The 17,982-nt window shown below is 39.3% G+C and overlaps 1 protein-coding gene across 2 annotated transcripts in view; it reads right to left on the bottom strand.

Annotated features, from left to right (window-relative positions):
* Positions 1 to 17,982, bottom strand: part of CUL3 (cullin 3) — a 74,383-nt gene that overhangs the window by 41,669 nt on the left and 14,732 nt on the right. For both annotated transcript variants that reach the window (XM_029933696.1, XM_029933697.1), the window contains exon 2: positions 12,149 to 12,262. In XM_029933696.1, coding sequence (XP_029789556.1) covers positions 12,149 to 12,262 — 114 coding nt within the window. The remainder of the gene's footprint in view (positions 1 to 12,148; positions 12,263 to 17,982) is intronic.

Here is a 17,982-nt window from a genome sequence, read left to right as displayed (position 1 = left end):
TTACTAGGTGTGACTTTAACATCTTTGAGTTTCCTCATCTTCATAATTACATCTACCTTAAAATGCTATTTATTGTACTTACTTTCATTTCTAGTATCGAAAGAAAAGCTTTTACAAGACCAAGTCCACTGGCAAGAACAACTATGAAAGGTGTATGAAAATAAAAAGCTACCACCCCCCACACCCATCAATAGAGCTGGTGTTAGAAAACAAAACAAAAAACAGAAAATAACAAGTGCTGACAAATACATGAGAAATTGGAACACTTGTGCATTGCTGGTGGGAATGTAAAATGGTGTCGCTGCTATGGAAAACAGCATGGATGTTATTCAAAAATTAAAAATGGATACCATATGATCTAGCAATTTCACCATCTGGGTATATTCTCAAAATAATTGAGAATAGGGTCTTAATGAAATATTTGTGTACCCATGTTCCTAGCAGCATTATTCAAAATAGCCCAAAGATGAAAACCACCCAAGTGTTCACTGACAGATAAATAAATTAGCAAATTCGGGTACACATACAACAGAATATTCACCCTTAAAAACGAAGGGAATTCACAGGATGCCTGAATGGTTCAGTCAGTTAAGCATCCTACTTCTCAGGTCATGGTATCATGTGAGTTTGAGGCCGACAATGGGCTTTATGCCTACAGATCAGAGTGTGGAACGTGCTTCTGATTCTGTCTCCCTCTCTCTTTGCCCCTCCCCAACTCACACTCTATTACTCAAAAATGAATAAATACTAAAAAAAAATTTTTTTAAACAGAAAGGAAATTTTGACACACGCTACAACAAAGATGAACCCTGAGCCACAAAAAGCAGGTACTCTGATTTCATTTATATGAGGTATCTAGAGTGGTCAAGTTCATATAAATAAAAGTCTGATGCTGGTGCAAGGGCTCAAGGGAGAGTGGAATGGGGAGTTACTGCTTAATGCGCACAGAGTTTTACTTTTGCAAGATGAAAAGTTCTGCAGGTGGACAGAGGACCTGGTTGCATAACAGTATGAATATACTTAGGATCACTGAACTGCACACCAAGGTTAAGATAATAATTTTTATGTTATGTGCATGTTATAACAATGTAAGCAAAAAAAAATGCCAACTGTTTAAAAGCATCAAAGAGCAACAAAGGCAACCTGGATCTGCAGCGCCAAGATTCTGGAGAAAAGGCAAGTACACTGACAGGAGACTGACATTCCCCTTCACTCATTTGTTTTATTTGGAGGACTGGAAATCAGGGGCTAAGAAGAAAGTCACAGGTAGGCTGGCTATCAAGCAGCTAGGACTTATGAAGCCGAAGTCTGAAAAGGAAAGAAATGTAAAGAAGAACCAGAAATTCTGCAAGTAATTTTCATCAAGATGTTTACTGACATACAACCCAAACATGGGCGAGACACCAACACACTGAAGACAAAGCAGCACTGGGAGGCTAAAGAGCTCAACAGAGACTCCTGGTAGACTTCCAGAGGTGAGGAGACAGAAGATGGAATTCAAGGCATAGTAACATGGAGAGCAACCTCGTCAACACCTCAGGCTTCTAGATCCCGGAGGGCCATTCCCTATGAGCAAAGAGATGCCCTGGAAATAAAGACAAACTCAGAAAAGCCAAAAAGCCAGCTTCAACTAGATCACGGTGATCTAACCATACTGGACCTGCCTGCAGGAATTACATTTCCTTTGAAGGAAGATACTACCATCTAGGACCTCCCCAATTTTTTATATACAATGTTAACAAAATTACCAGCCCTGCCCCCCCCCCACACCAAAACAAACACCCCAGGATCAAATATCTACAAGCCAAGGGGGAAAAAACTCCAGGAAGTCAAAGTATTCTAAGATTCTTATCCAGGAAGTGGTTTAAAATATACACATATGTAAGGTAAGTATAAGTCAAGAATCTATGTTATAATCTCTAAGGCAACCACTACAATAATAATAATAAAGGAATATGTAAGTAACAGCTAATGGGGAAAGGGTATGGATAATAAAACATATCTGATTTACCTAAAAAAGACAAGAAAGCTGGGAAAATCAATAAAGAACAGGTGAGATAAATAAAGAAAGCCCAACATAATGGCAAATTAAAACCCAAATGTATTAATAATTATATAAGCATAAATAAACCACATGCTTCAATTTAAAAACAAAGATTACCAGACGGGGTTAAAAAGCATGTTACTATATGGTGTTCATAAGTGACATCTTAAATACAAGGACAGAAAAAGGTAGAAAGGAAAGAAATTTGCCATACAAACATAAACTGAAAGCAAGCTCACAGAGTAATACTAGACAAAGTAGACTTTAAGGCAAGAGGTATTACAGGAAATAAAGAAGGATATTTCATAAAATGAGTCAACCCAACAGGAAGCTAAAATAGCCCTAAATTTATATTTTATAAAACTTCAAAATATAAAAACTAAAAGAAGAAAAAGACAAATCATAATCAAATCTAAAATTTTAACATTTCTCAGGAGCTAACAGGGCAGACAATATTTAGTAAAGATGTGGAAAATTTGAACATGATTAATAAATTTGACCAAATATTTATACACTGTATTCAACAACTACAGATTAAAAACTGAAATTAACTGAAATTTAAAACTTCTCTTCAGGCCGCCCGGGTGGCTCAGTCTGTTGATCATTCGACTTCAGCTCAGGTCATGATCTCACAGCTTGTGGGTTCGAGCCCCGCAATGGGCTCTATGTTGACAGCTCAGAGCCTGAAGCCTGCTTTGGATTCTGTGTCTCCCTCTCTCTCTGTCCTGCTTCCACTCACACTCTTTCTCTCTCTCAAAAATTAACATTAAAAAAAATGTTTAAACTTTTCTTCAAAGACATCATAAAGAGAGAAGAAAAGGCAAGCCCAGAATGGAAGACAGTATCTTATAAAACATTTATCTATGAAGAACTTTTACCCAGGACACATAAAAAGCTCCCACAAATTACTAAAAAGCAAACAAAAATCCTAGAAAACTCACATTAAAAAAAACGCATAAAAAAGACTTGTGTACTTTTATTTATGTTATATATCAACAAAAATGTCAGAAAAAATTAGAGGAGAAAAATTAGTACACTGTAAGGCCAGTGTTCTATCAAGTAGATGAAATAACCACTAGAGTATCTAATATATTGGGTGAGTTTCTAAGTATTCCAGTAATTTCGGTTTTAAGTAACTTCTGATGACAATTAGGAATCTAGATCCTAGACCAAATCACTTCAAGGAAATTTTAATATCAATTAAAGGTTCAAACAAAAAAGAAAAGAAAAAAGAAACATAGAATACTATTCCAATATGCTTCAATTAGCTTATACTTGGGGGCGCCCAGGTGGCTCAGTCAGTTAAGTGTCCAACTTCAGCTCAGGTCATCATGATCTTGCAGTTCGTGAGTTTGAGCCCCACAACGGGCTCTGTACTGACAGCTCAGAGCCTGGAGCCTCTTCATATTCTGTGTCTCCCTCTCTCTCTGCCCCTCCCCTACTTGCACTCCAAAATAAAAAAACATTAAAACAAAAAATTTTTTTTAAAAAAGCTTACATTTGGATCATGGAAAAAGTCACTATTTTTCAATTAGGCTTAGAGAACCAGGATTAGCTGCTCAAATGGATGTCCACATCATAAAACTGCCCAATGACAGAACTTGGAAAGAAAGAACCACTGCTTAGAGTAGTGCTTGATACATAATACACACTCACTGCTTACTTGCTGAATGAATGAATTTATTCTTATAAGCACAAAGCTGAATGAATGTTAGCTCAACTGAGGTGGTACATGCAAAGTGGTGAAAACCATGGGCTTTGGAATCAAAAAAGCCCTGTATTCACAATTCCAGTATTACAGTTCACTGTATGATCTTGGCAGGTTAGTTAATCTTTCTAACTTCAGTTTATTCATTCATGAATTGGAGAGTATAATATGCACCTGGAAGGTCAGATATTTAAAGCATTTAGCACAGGGAGATAGCCATGTAGTAAACAGTGTGCACTGTCGTGTATTCAGAAAACTATTTTTATTTTTAAAAGAAATTTAAAAATGTAAATTTTCTTAATAAAAAAATAAAAGCTTTATTGCTTTCCCAAACTATTGCTTAAAAATAACAATAAAAATATTCTAAGGATTAAATGAAATATATTTAAATATGCTCAGAATAGTGCCTGGCACTGGCTTTGACAGTCTTATGTGCTAGTATAGGGAATAGTAATGAGGAGACTCCTAGATAATCAAGGCTTTATCAACCCACTTTAAGAGTTCTTAAAGAAACTGTCATCAGCTTAATACTAACCTACTCCCACCTCCTGCTTTTCCCTTCATTACAGACAACGCAGGTAGCTGCACACTTTCAGTTTTAAAATGGTATAGGGGCACCTGGGTGGCTCCATTGGTTAAATATCCGATTTTGGCTCAGGGTCATGATCTCACGGTTCATGGGTTTGAACCCCACACTGGGCTCTGTGCTGACAGCTCAGAGCCTGGAGCCTGCTTCAGATTCTGTGTCTCCTTCTGTCTCTCTCTGTACCTCCCCCACTTGCAGTCTCTCTCTCTCAGAAAGTGAAAAAACATTAAAAAAAAAGTGTTAATAATTAAAAAAAAAAACCTTCAGAGTCAAAAGAACTTGAAAACTTAAAAATGATCTAACCAAAACACCCTCCACCAGATCCCACAGACAGGCCACAGGGAACCCATACACCACTTGAAACTGCATATAAAAGTGTGTTTTATGGTCGGTAGATGCAGAGATGTCTACTTTTAGCAGACAGTCCGTGAATCCTGACCATTCTTCCAAGGGGTCTAAAACCCCAAAAAGCTAAAAACCAGAGTTCTTATGTAATATAGCTATTTTCCTTACAAATAAGGAAACCAGAGTTTTACCCAGAGAAGTTAAATAACTTAAACAAATTAATGACAACAAATGAACTAAAGTGGAACAGCTCTTAATCCATCATTAAATACTTTTTCTCCAGTTCTCCAAATTTCCTATACAAACCCCCCCCCACACACACAAAATATGGAAGCAGTCCACTTTATGAACAAAAATTTCATTTCCAGGGAGCCTGGTTGGCTCAGTCAGTTAAGCATCCGACTCTTGGTATCAGCTCAGGTCATGATCACTTGGTCGTGTGATCGAGGCCTGTGTCGGGCACGGAGCCGACTCAGGATTCTCTCTCAGTCCCAATCTCTCCTCCCACCCCCGGTCCTCTCCTGCTCGCACTCTCCCTCTCTCCCTCTCTCTCTCTCTCTCTCTCTCTCTCACTCACTCACACACACACTCACACACACACACACACGTTTAATTTCCTTTACTACCTCAAGAACTATGTGCTCTATTTCTGACTGCACCACAGGGCCTCCTCTATGCTGAATTAATACTCGCCTCCCTAACGTCAGCGGCACGAACTGCTACGTCATCACGGCACAGACATCATGGCGTTTATGGGTCTATTGATTTGTTAGAAACAGGAACTGAGATGGAAGGCAAGAGAGAAATCCTAATTATCAAGCACAACACTCTTGACCTTTACAGTATTCATGACGATGGCCTGGTTTTATAACAGAGGCCAGTACCTGGCTTGTGCTCTAACCAGAAAAGGATGCCTCGGTATTTATACTGTCGGTCGCAAACGTGAAAACTACAGCACATACGGGTAAAATGCATCTTTCCTGAGTCAGAAAAAATACTGAACAGGTGTGAAGTTTAATAATCTCAAAGCCACTGGATCCTATTTTCTATTATTTTGTATTTAAGATGTCATTTTAAAATCAAAGAAGGTGCCAAAAAGACTCTTAAGCAACATATCTGTGTTCTTCCAGAATATAGCTATTTTCAAACTTCTCTAACTGCAATCTAGAATACCATCGAGAAGACACGGCTTTTGGACCTAAAGCATCAAAACCTACCAGAAAATACATGAACACGAATTCCACCACCTCTGTATTCTCATTCTATCATCACACCTCCAAACACACACAAACCCTTGGCAGCTTCGGCAAACAGCTTACTCATTTCTCTCCCCTCGGTTCCCTGCCACCTATTATCATCGGTCCCTCCAGCGCTGACAGCAATGCCCACTCTGACACACTCCACAGGTGCCTACATCTTCACCCCTCACCTGATTCTCTCCAGCCATACTGATGTGGGCGCACCCTGAACCTCATCATTAAGAAGTCACCAAGATCGCTGGCACTGAAGATCTTTTTTGCCTCCTACCTTTCCTACTTTGTTACACTGAAAGGAATCTGTTCCTCACTCTCACTGGGTCTCCAGGTTTACTGATCCCGGACACCTAATACTTCTATTTCCCAGGATCTTATGATTCAGTGGACTACTTACTAAACAGCACAGACCCGCAATCAACCGTTTCAACAATGCTACTACCTCAGAGTTCTCCCCCATACCCAATAAGACGAATTCTATCAGCAGGTCTTCCTCAGTTTGAACATTCTCGTCTGGAACTGCCAAGTATACCTGGAGAAAGGACAAACTCCGCTGACTGCCTCCACTATGCAAACTCTGTGCCGACTCACCTAACTTATCTCTTCACAACCACCGATGATCCATTTATTTACACACAGCTGACCCCAGCACAGGGGATATTCCAAACTTGTCCCTGTGTTAGATTCCTATTATTGCTGAATAAATGACCACAGATTTGGTAGCTGACTTACGTTCTCATGGTTCCAGAGTTCAGAAGACTTATATCAGTTTCCCTGGACTAAAATCAAGATGTCAGCCGGCTGGTTCCTGTTAGAGGATCTGAGGGGGGAAGCCCAGTTCTCCTTGGCTTTTTTAGCTTCTAGAAGCTACCCGTATTCCTTAGCTGTAGCCCCTCCTCCATCTTCACAGGGCGTCACTCCAAACCCTGCCTCAGCCATCACATCACTCCATCACCTACTGACCCTCCTTTTGTAATGACCCTGTGAATCCACGGGGCCCACTGGGAAAACCTAGGACAACCTCATCTCAAGATCTTTAATCTAATTACATTTGCAAAGTTTCTTCTGCCCTATCAGGTAACAATCCTTAGGTTCCAGACACTAGTCATGGGCATTTCTGGGGGCCATTATTCAGCCTACCACATTCTTGAATACCTCACATACTTCGGTTACTCTAAACCAATGGTCCTGCTTTCTACTTTACTAAGGAGACTAAGAGCATTAAAAGTTCCTCAGCTTCTCTCCTCCTCACAAAATTGTTGCTACATTGTGCTTGATCTCTTTACTCATCTTCAGTGACTTTTCAAATACATAGCTCAAAGAAGCAGTGAGACGCTCCTTTCTGGGGTTAACTCTCTAGCTATGCCTGTGAATTTATAGCTTCTAACCTTTCAGGAAAGCCTCACTATCACTACGGTTCTGCTATTTGTGAAAATGACTGGAAATATGGACAAATTCAAGTAAAAATATGAAAATAAATTAGCCATAGAGTTTTATGCAGAAATTTTCCATATTAACCTTTCAGTAACCCTATATATCACAATAGGAAATGCTTTTCTATTTCCTTTGGCATTAATTCTAATTGCTCAAAAGTAGCCTACAGAATACCATCCATAGATTTACTTTCCTTTATTATTCATTTTTATGGTTTTAAAAAAATTAACTGAATAGTATACATACTTATGGATTATACTCACAAAGCTATTATAGACCTAGGACAAATTTTCTCCATAAAACACTCAGATCTTTCCCTAATCATTAATCTTTCAAACAATTACAACTGAAAATGAAACTTTTACTAGGCAGCCTCAAACCAATCTTACAAGTTCAACATGGCAAGTTTCAAACGCTTGGAAGGGGTGAGGTGGCAGAAATTAGAAGTCACATGCTCCACCTAGAGACATGTACGATTTTCTTTCTGAAACACCGCACCTGCCAAACAACCAAGTTACGTGGAATAGACTGTGACTGGTGGCTCCTCCGTGTAACCAAGGATTCTGTTTTCATTTTCCAGAGTCAGTGTGCACCACAGTCTCTGTACATCCAGGCTGTAGCACGACATTCTCTACCCAAACGCCCCCTCGTTAAGAGTAAAAGTCAGCTGGCTGAGTAGGTGGTAGGTGGGTAGCCAGTGAAGCATCTTCCCTCCTCCCCTCTGAGGCTGAGATCTAAAATTCCAGTTAGAGCCAGTATTCCTAGGAAGAGGGTACCTAAGATCCCTGACAGTATCGCCAGTATACTGCAGGTATATGCCCTATCTAGCAGGTAATGTCACCTGAGAAGTCTGGAATGCGGAGGGTAAAAATCTTCAAAGAAAATAATGTAGACATCAAGAGAAAAAAAATCTTTGCATTTTTGGAAAATTAAAAGCATTACTACTTCTTGACCCAAGAAGTTACATAAATGCACACATTTGTCAAAAATAATTTATGCACTCTGGTTCTGCACATTTCAATGTATAAATATTACCTTAATTTTAAAAAGCACTTCGTTAATAAGCCTGGACACTAAACATAAGAAGACAAAGAGAATGAAGATTATGAAAATAGAAGAATTCTATCTTGTAGAATGTGAAGATATCTTATCAACACTTTCTTTGCAAATCGAAAGCAGCATTATTTTTAAAAAGCATTTTGCAAAAGCAGATCTATAATCTATTAAAAACCAATCTGTATGCACTTATTTATTCAAATTACATGTGAGTGCCTGGTTTGTTCCAAGAGCTGGGCGAGGTGTCGGGGTCACTGGCCCCCTGCTCATCAAGTTCAGTCTGGCATGGGGCGCCTGGATGGCTCAGTCAGTTAAGCATCTAACTCTTGATTTGGGCTCTGGTCATGATCTCACGGTTTGTGGGATCAAGCCCCACATCAGGCTCTGAGCTGACAGCATGGAGACTGCTTAGGATTCTCTCTCTCCCCTCTCTACCCCACCCCCCACTTGCACATGCTCTCTCTCTCTCTCTCAAAAGTAAATAAACATTTTAAAAAAAGTTCGGTCTGGCAGGGAAATGAGGCCCTAAACAGTTCATAATAATCATGACAAATGCTGCAAAGGAACAGCACTGGGCACACAGAGAGCAACTGCAGTCAGTGGACAGTGCACATCACAGCTCAGGGAAAGTGTCCCAGAAATTTAAGCTAAGACTTAAAGGATAAGTAGGAGCAAATCATGTAAAGAGAGGAAGCATTCTGGAAACATTTCCAGACAGAAGACATATGTGAAGATTTCAAGATGAGCGATAAAAATTTCAGCAGGGCAGTAACGTGATCATGTGCTTTCAAATAATAACTCCAGGAAGAATATGGAAAAGAGCAGAGCAAGGGACACAGTGAATGTTCTAAGACTAGTTATTGAATACTCCAAGAGAGAAATAGAGGCGCTTTCAACCTGGGCAGTTACAGAAGTGGGAACGGTGCAGATTCTAGAAATACGTGATATACAGAGAATGGGGGAAGATACTGATGAGAATAATTCTCAGGTTTCCGGCATAAAAAAAATGTAATGGTATCAATATGTTCATTTGGAAATGTCAACTATGAAGTACCTCTCAGACAACAGAGGTAGCCATCAACTTGACAAATGAATGTAACAACTCTGAATCTCAGAGAATGAGGCTAGAGGTAAGATGTGGGAATTCTCTGCACAGAGGCGCTAACTGAAGCTATGGCAGTATATGAGGTGTGGCAGAAGGAGGAAGTCTAGGTTACTAAACCCCAAGAATGCCTCTATTCAAGGGGCAAAGGAGAAAGAAAAGTACTTGAGAAGAAACAGTCAGAAGTAGGAGGCACACCAAAGGGGGTGCTACGTCACTGAAATTAAGGGCCCAGCGCATGGGAGGAAGAAGAGAGTAGTTATCTGTGCCAAACGCTGCTGAAAACAATCAAGGGGCAAGAGTGTTCACAGTGCTCTGCCTTCAGAGATGTGCAGACGTGGTGATTCTAGTAAGAGCAAGACTGCGCAGTTGAGGAAGCAGCTGGAACTGGAACACAGTCAAAGTGACGAAAGATAGGAGAAGGGAGGCAGCAAGTGTCAACACTTCTTAGGAGACACTTGGCTGTGAATGACCATGGGAGACCCTGGGAGGCAGTGCAGGGGTCCAACAGAAAATTTAGTTCCATTTTATTCTGAGGATGTGAGTGGCCTGAAGATGTCTCACGCTCATGAGTAAGACTCAGTAAAATGGCAGAACCCTGAAAATACTTCAGGTTTTTGACAACATAGAAAGGACTGTGATTCTTAGCACAGGAAACAAACTGGACAGGAGAGAGACACTGTTCTCCATTAAAACAGGAGAGAAAAGGAAAACCACAAAAAGGAAGAAAACGCAGACAAAATTGTAGATAGAGTGGTAAGAAATGAACACAGGTTCTCCCTGATGCTTCCTGCTCTTTTCTCTGGAAGGTGGAAGGCAAGACCCTTTATTAAGAGTGAGGCGGCCAGCAGGAGAGCCGAATGTCCGAAGAGAAGTGGAGGGAAAAGACGACACCTGGCAGTGTGAAGGGTCAAGTGGAGCCCTGTGACAAAGGACAGGTAGTGGCACTGATCCACCCCGGGTGGGAGTTCCTCTGGCAGAGCCCCAGGAAAGGTAGGTTGTTGGGTTTAACCAGGGCGGTGGCACTATTAGAGGGACAAGAAATATTAATCCCAGTAAATTCTGACGGAGCACCAGACACCACGGTCCAGGCGCTGTGAGGGCTGTACATGAATGGCGCCTTCAAGCCTCGAAGCCACCCTACTACCCCCCGGGGTACAACAGTACGCTCACTTTATAAATGAGGAAGCTGAGGAATAAACGAATTCATTTCTGGACTATGGTCACATACCAGGATTCAAGGCTTGAGATTTCACTTAGGAACGCTCTCCCCTCTATCCCCTATCCCAAAAAGGAACTGAAATAAAACGTAAGTTTCAAAAATAGTATTATGTCAGAGTTGAGTGTGTGCATAATTTTAAAATACTTCTTTTATCAATAGAGTAATGGACCATGAAATTGCAAGTGGTTTCCTAGCTTAGTGTTTGTGCTAAAATTCAGACTCCTCAAACCCAGAACTTAATGAGAACAGTATAAGCTAACTCATTCAGGTTTGCTTTCCCGGGTACGATCACAGGCGATCTCATTTACCTCAAAATGTCAGCACAAGATGACTCTATATCCTGAAGAGGAGTATGAGGTTCAGAAAGGCTCAATATGTTGCACCTTTTATCAAAGCCCTGAAAAGTGAAGTGGCCTGTCCCTGACCGTCTTGCTACTGAGCCCTATGAAACCAGGGGCCACAGGGCCGCCTGGACTCTGAGCGGAACACAACACTGCACAGCCGTCTGCTCTCACGGGGTCTTCTTTCCAACCATCGCTTTTACTCTATCAAGTGAAAGAAACTAGGACATCCTCTCACCACTACAGCCAAACTCAAACTAAAGAAGCTGAAAATAAAAATTTAAAAAGCAGAGTAAAGCCTGAGAATAAAATCTTATGTCCAATTCCCAAATATAAACACAAGTAACAAGAGAAGTCATTAGACTTGATCATTTTGTGGTGACACAATAATTAAGCTGGATGAATGTAGCTCACTTCCATAAACACACAAAGGTAAGAAAAAGATTGACAGCTTAATCTCCTTGAAAGTTAATGAACAGCTCGAGTCAATGTTTTCCAAATTTCTTGAACAAGATACTTTTCCTTGACTGATAAAAATATAAAACAGTCATAATAGATAAAAAAAATGGAATATATATCCGAGTAACATATATACTGCAAAGATTTACTATGAAGACAGCAGCTATTAGAGTGCAATTATTACAAAAATATTTGTATAAAAGGACATCCCCATCATCGAAGATACAAGGACATTACGTTTAAAAACCTGCAAGAGAAAACTCAGTTTTCATAGCTCTATAGTCATTCAACCACTGTTCCGCAAAAAGAGATGTCGGTAAGGGTTTCAGTATTTTCCATTTCGAAATACAAAGTGCTAGATACTGAGGGAAAAAATAAAATCTCTTTCAGTTTTCTGTTCTAATCATTAAATATTAACAATTAAGATTTTACTTCATACAAACTAAGGTAGGTCCCTGCAAAGGAAATATTGCTTCTTAAAAAAAAAAAAAGCAAAACATTCGACACTGACCTGTGCCATCCAACCAAATGTGACAGAAAGACACTGTGTTTTGAAATGCCGGACTTCTTAAAGGAAAAACAAAAACACTCTACTTACCATATACATTAGTATGTCTCTAATCATCACCATAGCTGTTTGATGATCATTCCAAGCTTGATTTAGCGTTTGAAGAAAGTTGTTATTCAATGAATTTAGTACATCTTCTCGCACCTATTAACAGAAGAGTTCATTTCAGTTTGTTTACACACATAAACACTCTTGTATGTACACATGCACAAATCTGTGGAAATCTTCAGTTTTAAATCAAAGAAACACCTATTAGACCAGTAGAATTATTTTAAGCTATACTATTACCTATATACAGATAATTAACAAATGTGTTGTATAGTCCAGACCCATCTCCTGACCTCCAGAATCCTAAAGCAACCTCCTGGACATTTCTCAACCCTCCAACAACATAACATCACAATAAAAATAAAATCCTATATATGTATAAGGCACTACAGGGCCCCACATAACTGGCCCCAGGCTACTGTTCCAACTAAATTTCCTACTACGCCTCCCTTTCCCCCGTCTGTAGAGAATGGTTGAGCATGCTGATTCTGCAGTCAAACTACCTGGGCTCCAATCCCAGCTCCCTGACTACCTGTGTCACCTTGTATAAATTATTTATCTCTGTGCCTCAGTTTCCTCATATGTGAAATAGCAGCAACACACTTAGAGCAGCACCTGGCACTCAGCAAACACTTGAGCATCAACTATTAACGACGCACTGTGCTCCAGCTACAGCGGAGCCGCACGCAGCAGCGGTGCTCTGCCCTTCCTTGCGCGCGGTTCCCGGAGCTCGCTCCCTCTCTTCTGCTCAAGCTTAACCTCCGCAGAGAGGTCTTCCCCAATCACCCTATTTCAAAACAACAGCCTCTATCTCCACTCTTAACCCTAAGTTATTCCTCACCGTACTTGTCACTACCTACTCCATCACACAATTACCTACTTACTATCCACATACTGTCCCTCTCACCAAAATGTCACATCCGTGGCAGCAGGGATTCCAGTTCCTGTGTGCCTCCCGCACCTCGGACAGTGCCTGGCGTCGGTAAGACCCTTTACTTCGCTCATCCTGCCTTTCGAAACCATTATCCACCTCCAACGTCGTAAGCTTTTCCAGGATATCTGCCTTCACAGATCAAGTTGCCCGGCGTCTGAAATGCCATCCTAACGCAAACCTGCTAGGACAACTCAGCCATCAAGAAGCCTACAGTCTACAGGCACACTGCCCCCTGCTCCAGTACGGGCTTCCGAAGCACTGCCATTTCCCGCCGTGCGATCTGTCCAATGGGAAGATTACAGACTAGAAAACAGAATGTAGACTCTAGTTCTAGCTTTATCATGAGGAAGCAGTGTGCCCGTTCTCCAAGTTCCTACAACACCTCGGGACCACACTGCCAACCTCTCGAATCATGCAAACCCACCCAGCCCTCTGTGGTCTAGCTCAACTCGTAACTCCAGCCTCAGCAGACATGTTCTGTCTCCAAACATCTGCAGCAGTGGTTAAACATTTGTAGGTTGGGGAGAATCTGAAGTCATGGTGGTTTGTGAGAACTGATTTAATATGTGTGTTGGGATATACAGAGATCTATAAACCTGCATTATAAACAGTTAATAAGACGTCACTGTGGATGAGCACTAGTATAACCAAGTATAAGCAAATGGGTGGAAGTGTCAAAGGCTGAAAAAAATACACAGAACAGACTATTTCCAACATATGAGAAAATAAGTTCAAATTGAGAAAAATGTTATCTAATTTATCACTTATTATATATTAGAGGGAAAATGGCCATTAAGAGATTTTAGTGATGAGAGAATATGTCTGTTCTACTAAACACGTAACACGTCTTATGAAAACCACCAGCCCATACTACATAATTTAGAATTTTATTATATAATCTTTCCTTCACAAGACTAAGTTCCTTGACTTCAAACTGTATCACCCATAAATATGTTGACTATATCAAAAGTGATAAACACTTGTAGGTTCATAGACAGTACTGTGTTAAACAAATACTTTTTTGTAAAGCAGATAATGTATCATTTACTCTAACTTATTAAGCCTACCACCTGTCAGATGCAAACTCCCAAGGTTGTTAACGCTAAAAAAACTACAAAATGAGAATATGACTATTTACAAAATTCTTCACCAAGCTTCATATTCTTTCACTGAAACACCAAATTTCGAATAGCAATTAAATTAAAATACTGACAATACCAGATAAAATGTACTATACAACAAAAATAAAATGTAGGTATTCCAAACATCAGAATATCTAGCAATTAATTATTCTTAAGGACTTAAATGAACTTTGGTATGACCCTTTGTTATAAAATCAGATTACATTTAACTATATTAAAGTTACCCTAAATTTGGAATGCAAAAATGTACTTGGTATATTTGTTAGATGAATGAAAAAGTTGTCAATTAAAAAATTTAAGGTTATTAAAAAAAGACATTTCCTAAAATTCACTGACTTATATACATTCCAAAATAAAATATACCAAGTACTTATGTAATATTCATACTTCTATATGCCTTTCTACAAAATAAAAATGTGATCAATGAGCACATTGTGTCATAAATTATAGAATTGTTTTATCTGTATACTTCAAAAAATTAAACTTGACAAGTGTAACAATGAATTTTGCTTAGTAGAAAATGTCTGCTATGAAGTTAATTTTGTTGTATTTGATTTGTTTGCTGTTGAAGTCAGATGTGGCCATGGATCTGGTTTGGCCAATGACCTAAGCAGAAATGATTCATCACTTCCACATGATGTAAACTTTACCATCTTAAAATTCTTAAGTGTAAAGTTCAGCAGTATTAAATACATTCATAATTAACTTTTATCACAGGAAATGGGAGTTCTAAGAGGTGTCCCAGAAGATCTCCTGTTTTTCAGAATACTCATATTTATTTCTGAATGACTATGCACACGCACGTGCACGCACACAAGACTAGAAGACATAAAATGTCTTAGATAAATTTGCTGCATTCTCCTCTCATTCAGATCGCTCTGTGAGCAAAAACCTCTTCCGCTAATGCTGCCTCAGAAAAATATATTTCTACTCTGAGACATGAGTGAGCCAGTATTTGTTCAAATAAATACAATGAAAGGGAGGAATGAGATGAACATTCAACCTTTATGAAAATTAAAATGGGGTTTAAAGAAGGTACATTTGCACACAAATAAAAAAACACATTAAGTGGGGAAAAAAAGATTTAACCTTTATTTTACAATTGTTAACAGAATACAGAAAATTTGAAGTAAAAAGGATGTGTGTGAATAACACTGTTAATCTTGCTCCCTAACACGCCCACCATTAGTTTTTCACCAGCAAAGGCAAACAGGAAGAAAGCCTGCTGTAGAGGTGGTATAGTCCAAAGTGGGCCTGCAGATCATGTACGTCCAACACGATGAAGTAAGAAAAGCTACATGAAGGTTATCCAGATAAAGGGATGGAATTTTAAGGGTGAGACAAGGAAAAACAAGTAATAAAGCTATGAAAACAGAGTAGGATGGGACCAGCTGACAATGAGTAGTTGAAACCTGATGGCTGTTCATGGCCCTTGGCCTTGCAAAGAGCAAGACAGAGACAGTGGTTGAGAGCAGATCACAAACCTGACAGCATTAGAATCACGTGAAGAGCAACAGATTTTGCGTGAGAGAATGAGATGACAAGACACATACTGGGAGACAATATTTGTGAAAGGCACATCTGGTAAAGGACTACTATCCAAAATCTACAAAGAATTCATAAAACTCAACAAGAGAACCCAATATAAAATACCAGCAAAAGACCTTACCAAAAAGATAACCAGATGGCATTCTGAAAGACCTTCAACCTCTGATTAAGAAATTTCAAGTTGAGGGGCACCTGGCTGGCTCAGTTGGTGGAGTGTGAGGCTCCTGATCTTGGGGCTGTATGTTCACGCCCCATATTGGGTGTACAGGTTACTTAAAAATAAAATCATAAAAACAAACAAAAAACAAACCTGTAAATTAAAACAATGGGATATCTTTAGACATCTATTAAAATGGCCAAAATCCAAAACAATGACTACACCAAATGCTGAGGAGGATGTAAACAAGCTCTTCTACTTATTACTGGTGGGAATGCAAAATGATATAGTTTGGCAGTTTCTTACAAAATTACATGTACTCCAACCATATGATCCAGCCATTATGCTCCCTAGTATAAATATCAAGGAAGTTAACAATTTATGTCCACACAAAATCCCACATTAAGATGTTTACAGGGGCACCTGGGTGGCTCAGTTGGTTAAGCGCCAGCTTCAGCTCAGGTCATGATCTTGCATTTCGTGGGTTTTGAGCCCTGTGTCGGGCTCTGTGCTGACAGCTAGTTCAGAGCCTGGAGCCTGCTTCAGATTCTGTGTCTCCTCTCTCTGACCCTCCCCTGCTCTCACTGTCTCTCAAAATTAAAGACATTTAAAAAAAAAGATGTTTACAGCAGCTTTATTCATAAATTCCAAATCTTGGAAGTAATCAAAATGTCCAGTAGGTGAAAAAATTAACTGTGGTATATCCAGACAATAGAATATTATTCAGCACAAAAAAGAAATGAGCCATTAAGCCATGAAAAGAGACAGAGGTACCTTAAATGCATAGTACCAAGTGACAGAACACAATCTGAAAAGACTATCTATGATATCATTCCAACTACACGACATTCTGGAAAAGGCAAAACTCAGGAGACTAAAAAAGATCAGTGGGCATTAGAGTGGAGGGAGAGATGAACAGACAGAGCACAGAGGATTTTTAGGGTAGTGACACTATTTCGTATGTTACTCTAATAGTGGATACATTTCATCATATACATTCATTAAAATCCACAGAATATACAACACCAAGAGGGACCTCTAATATAAATTAGGGACCTTGGGTGATAATGATAATGATTAATGATAATGATAGGTCAATGCAGGTTCATCACTGTAACAAATGTACCACTCTCGTATGGAATGCTGACAGTGAGGGAGGCAGTGGGAAACAGGAAAAATGCACCTTCTACTTAATTCTACAATGAATCTAAAACTGATTTAAAAGAAGAATAAACTGAACTTCATCAAAACTAAAAACTTCTGCAGACACTGTGAAAGCAGTAAACAAGCTACAGACTAGGAGAAAATATCACTGATTTGTATCCAGAATAGATCTCTCACATATCTCATATACAGAGATACACAGAGAGATAAGAACTCTTACAACTCTGTAAAGAAAGCAACCAACTGAGAAATGGGCAAAAGACTTGAAGAGACATTTCACCAAAGAGGTTACATAAAGGCAATTTTGCACATGAAAAGAGCTGTCCAACAATGCTGGCCATTAAGAAAATGAACATTTTAAAAATGAGATACCACTACACCTCCATTATAATAGTAGCTAAAATAAAATATATTAACAATACCAAGTACTGGCAAAGATTCCAAGCAACTAGAACTCTTCTTATACATTGCTAGGGGAATGCAAAATGGTACAGCCTGGCAGGAAAACAGTTTGGCAGTATCTCACGAAGGTAAATATTCACGTGCCATGTGACCCAGCAATCCCACTCCTAGATATTTATTCTAGAGGAATGACAACTTCTTTTCACACAAAACCTATACCTGAATGTTTACACCAGCTCTCTTCATAATCATAGAAACTATACACGACACATAAATGGACATGTAAACTCTGGTACATTCATACAATAGAATATATCATTCAGCAATAAAAAGGAACAAACTACTGACATATACAGACACCTTGGTTCAACTTCAAAATAATTATGCTGAAAGACATTGGTCTCAAAAAGTTATAGCCTGTATTACTCCATTTACATGATATTCTTGAGGAAACAAAACTATCGTGACA

This window comes from Suricata suricatta, chromosome 3 (genome assembly GCF_006229205.1).
Source record: "Suricata suricatta isolate VVHF042 chromosome 3, meerkat_22Aug2017_6uvM2_HiC, whole genome shotgun sequence".
NCBI lineage: Eukaryota > Metazoa > Chordata > Mammalia > Carnivora > Herpestidae > Suricata > Suricata suricatta.
The sequence above is the reverse complement of the archived record's forward strand: the minus strand, read 5'-3'. Positions and strand labels throughout refer to the sequence as shown.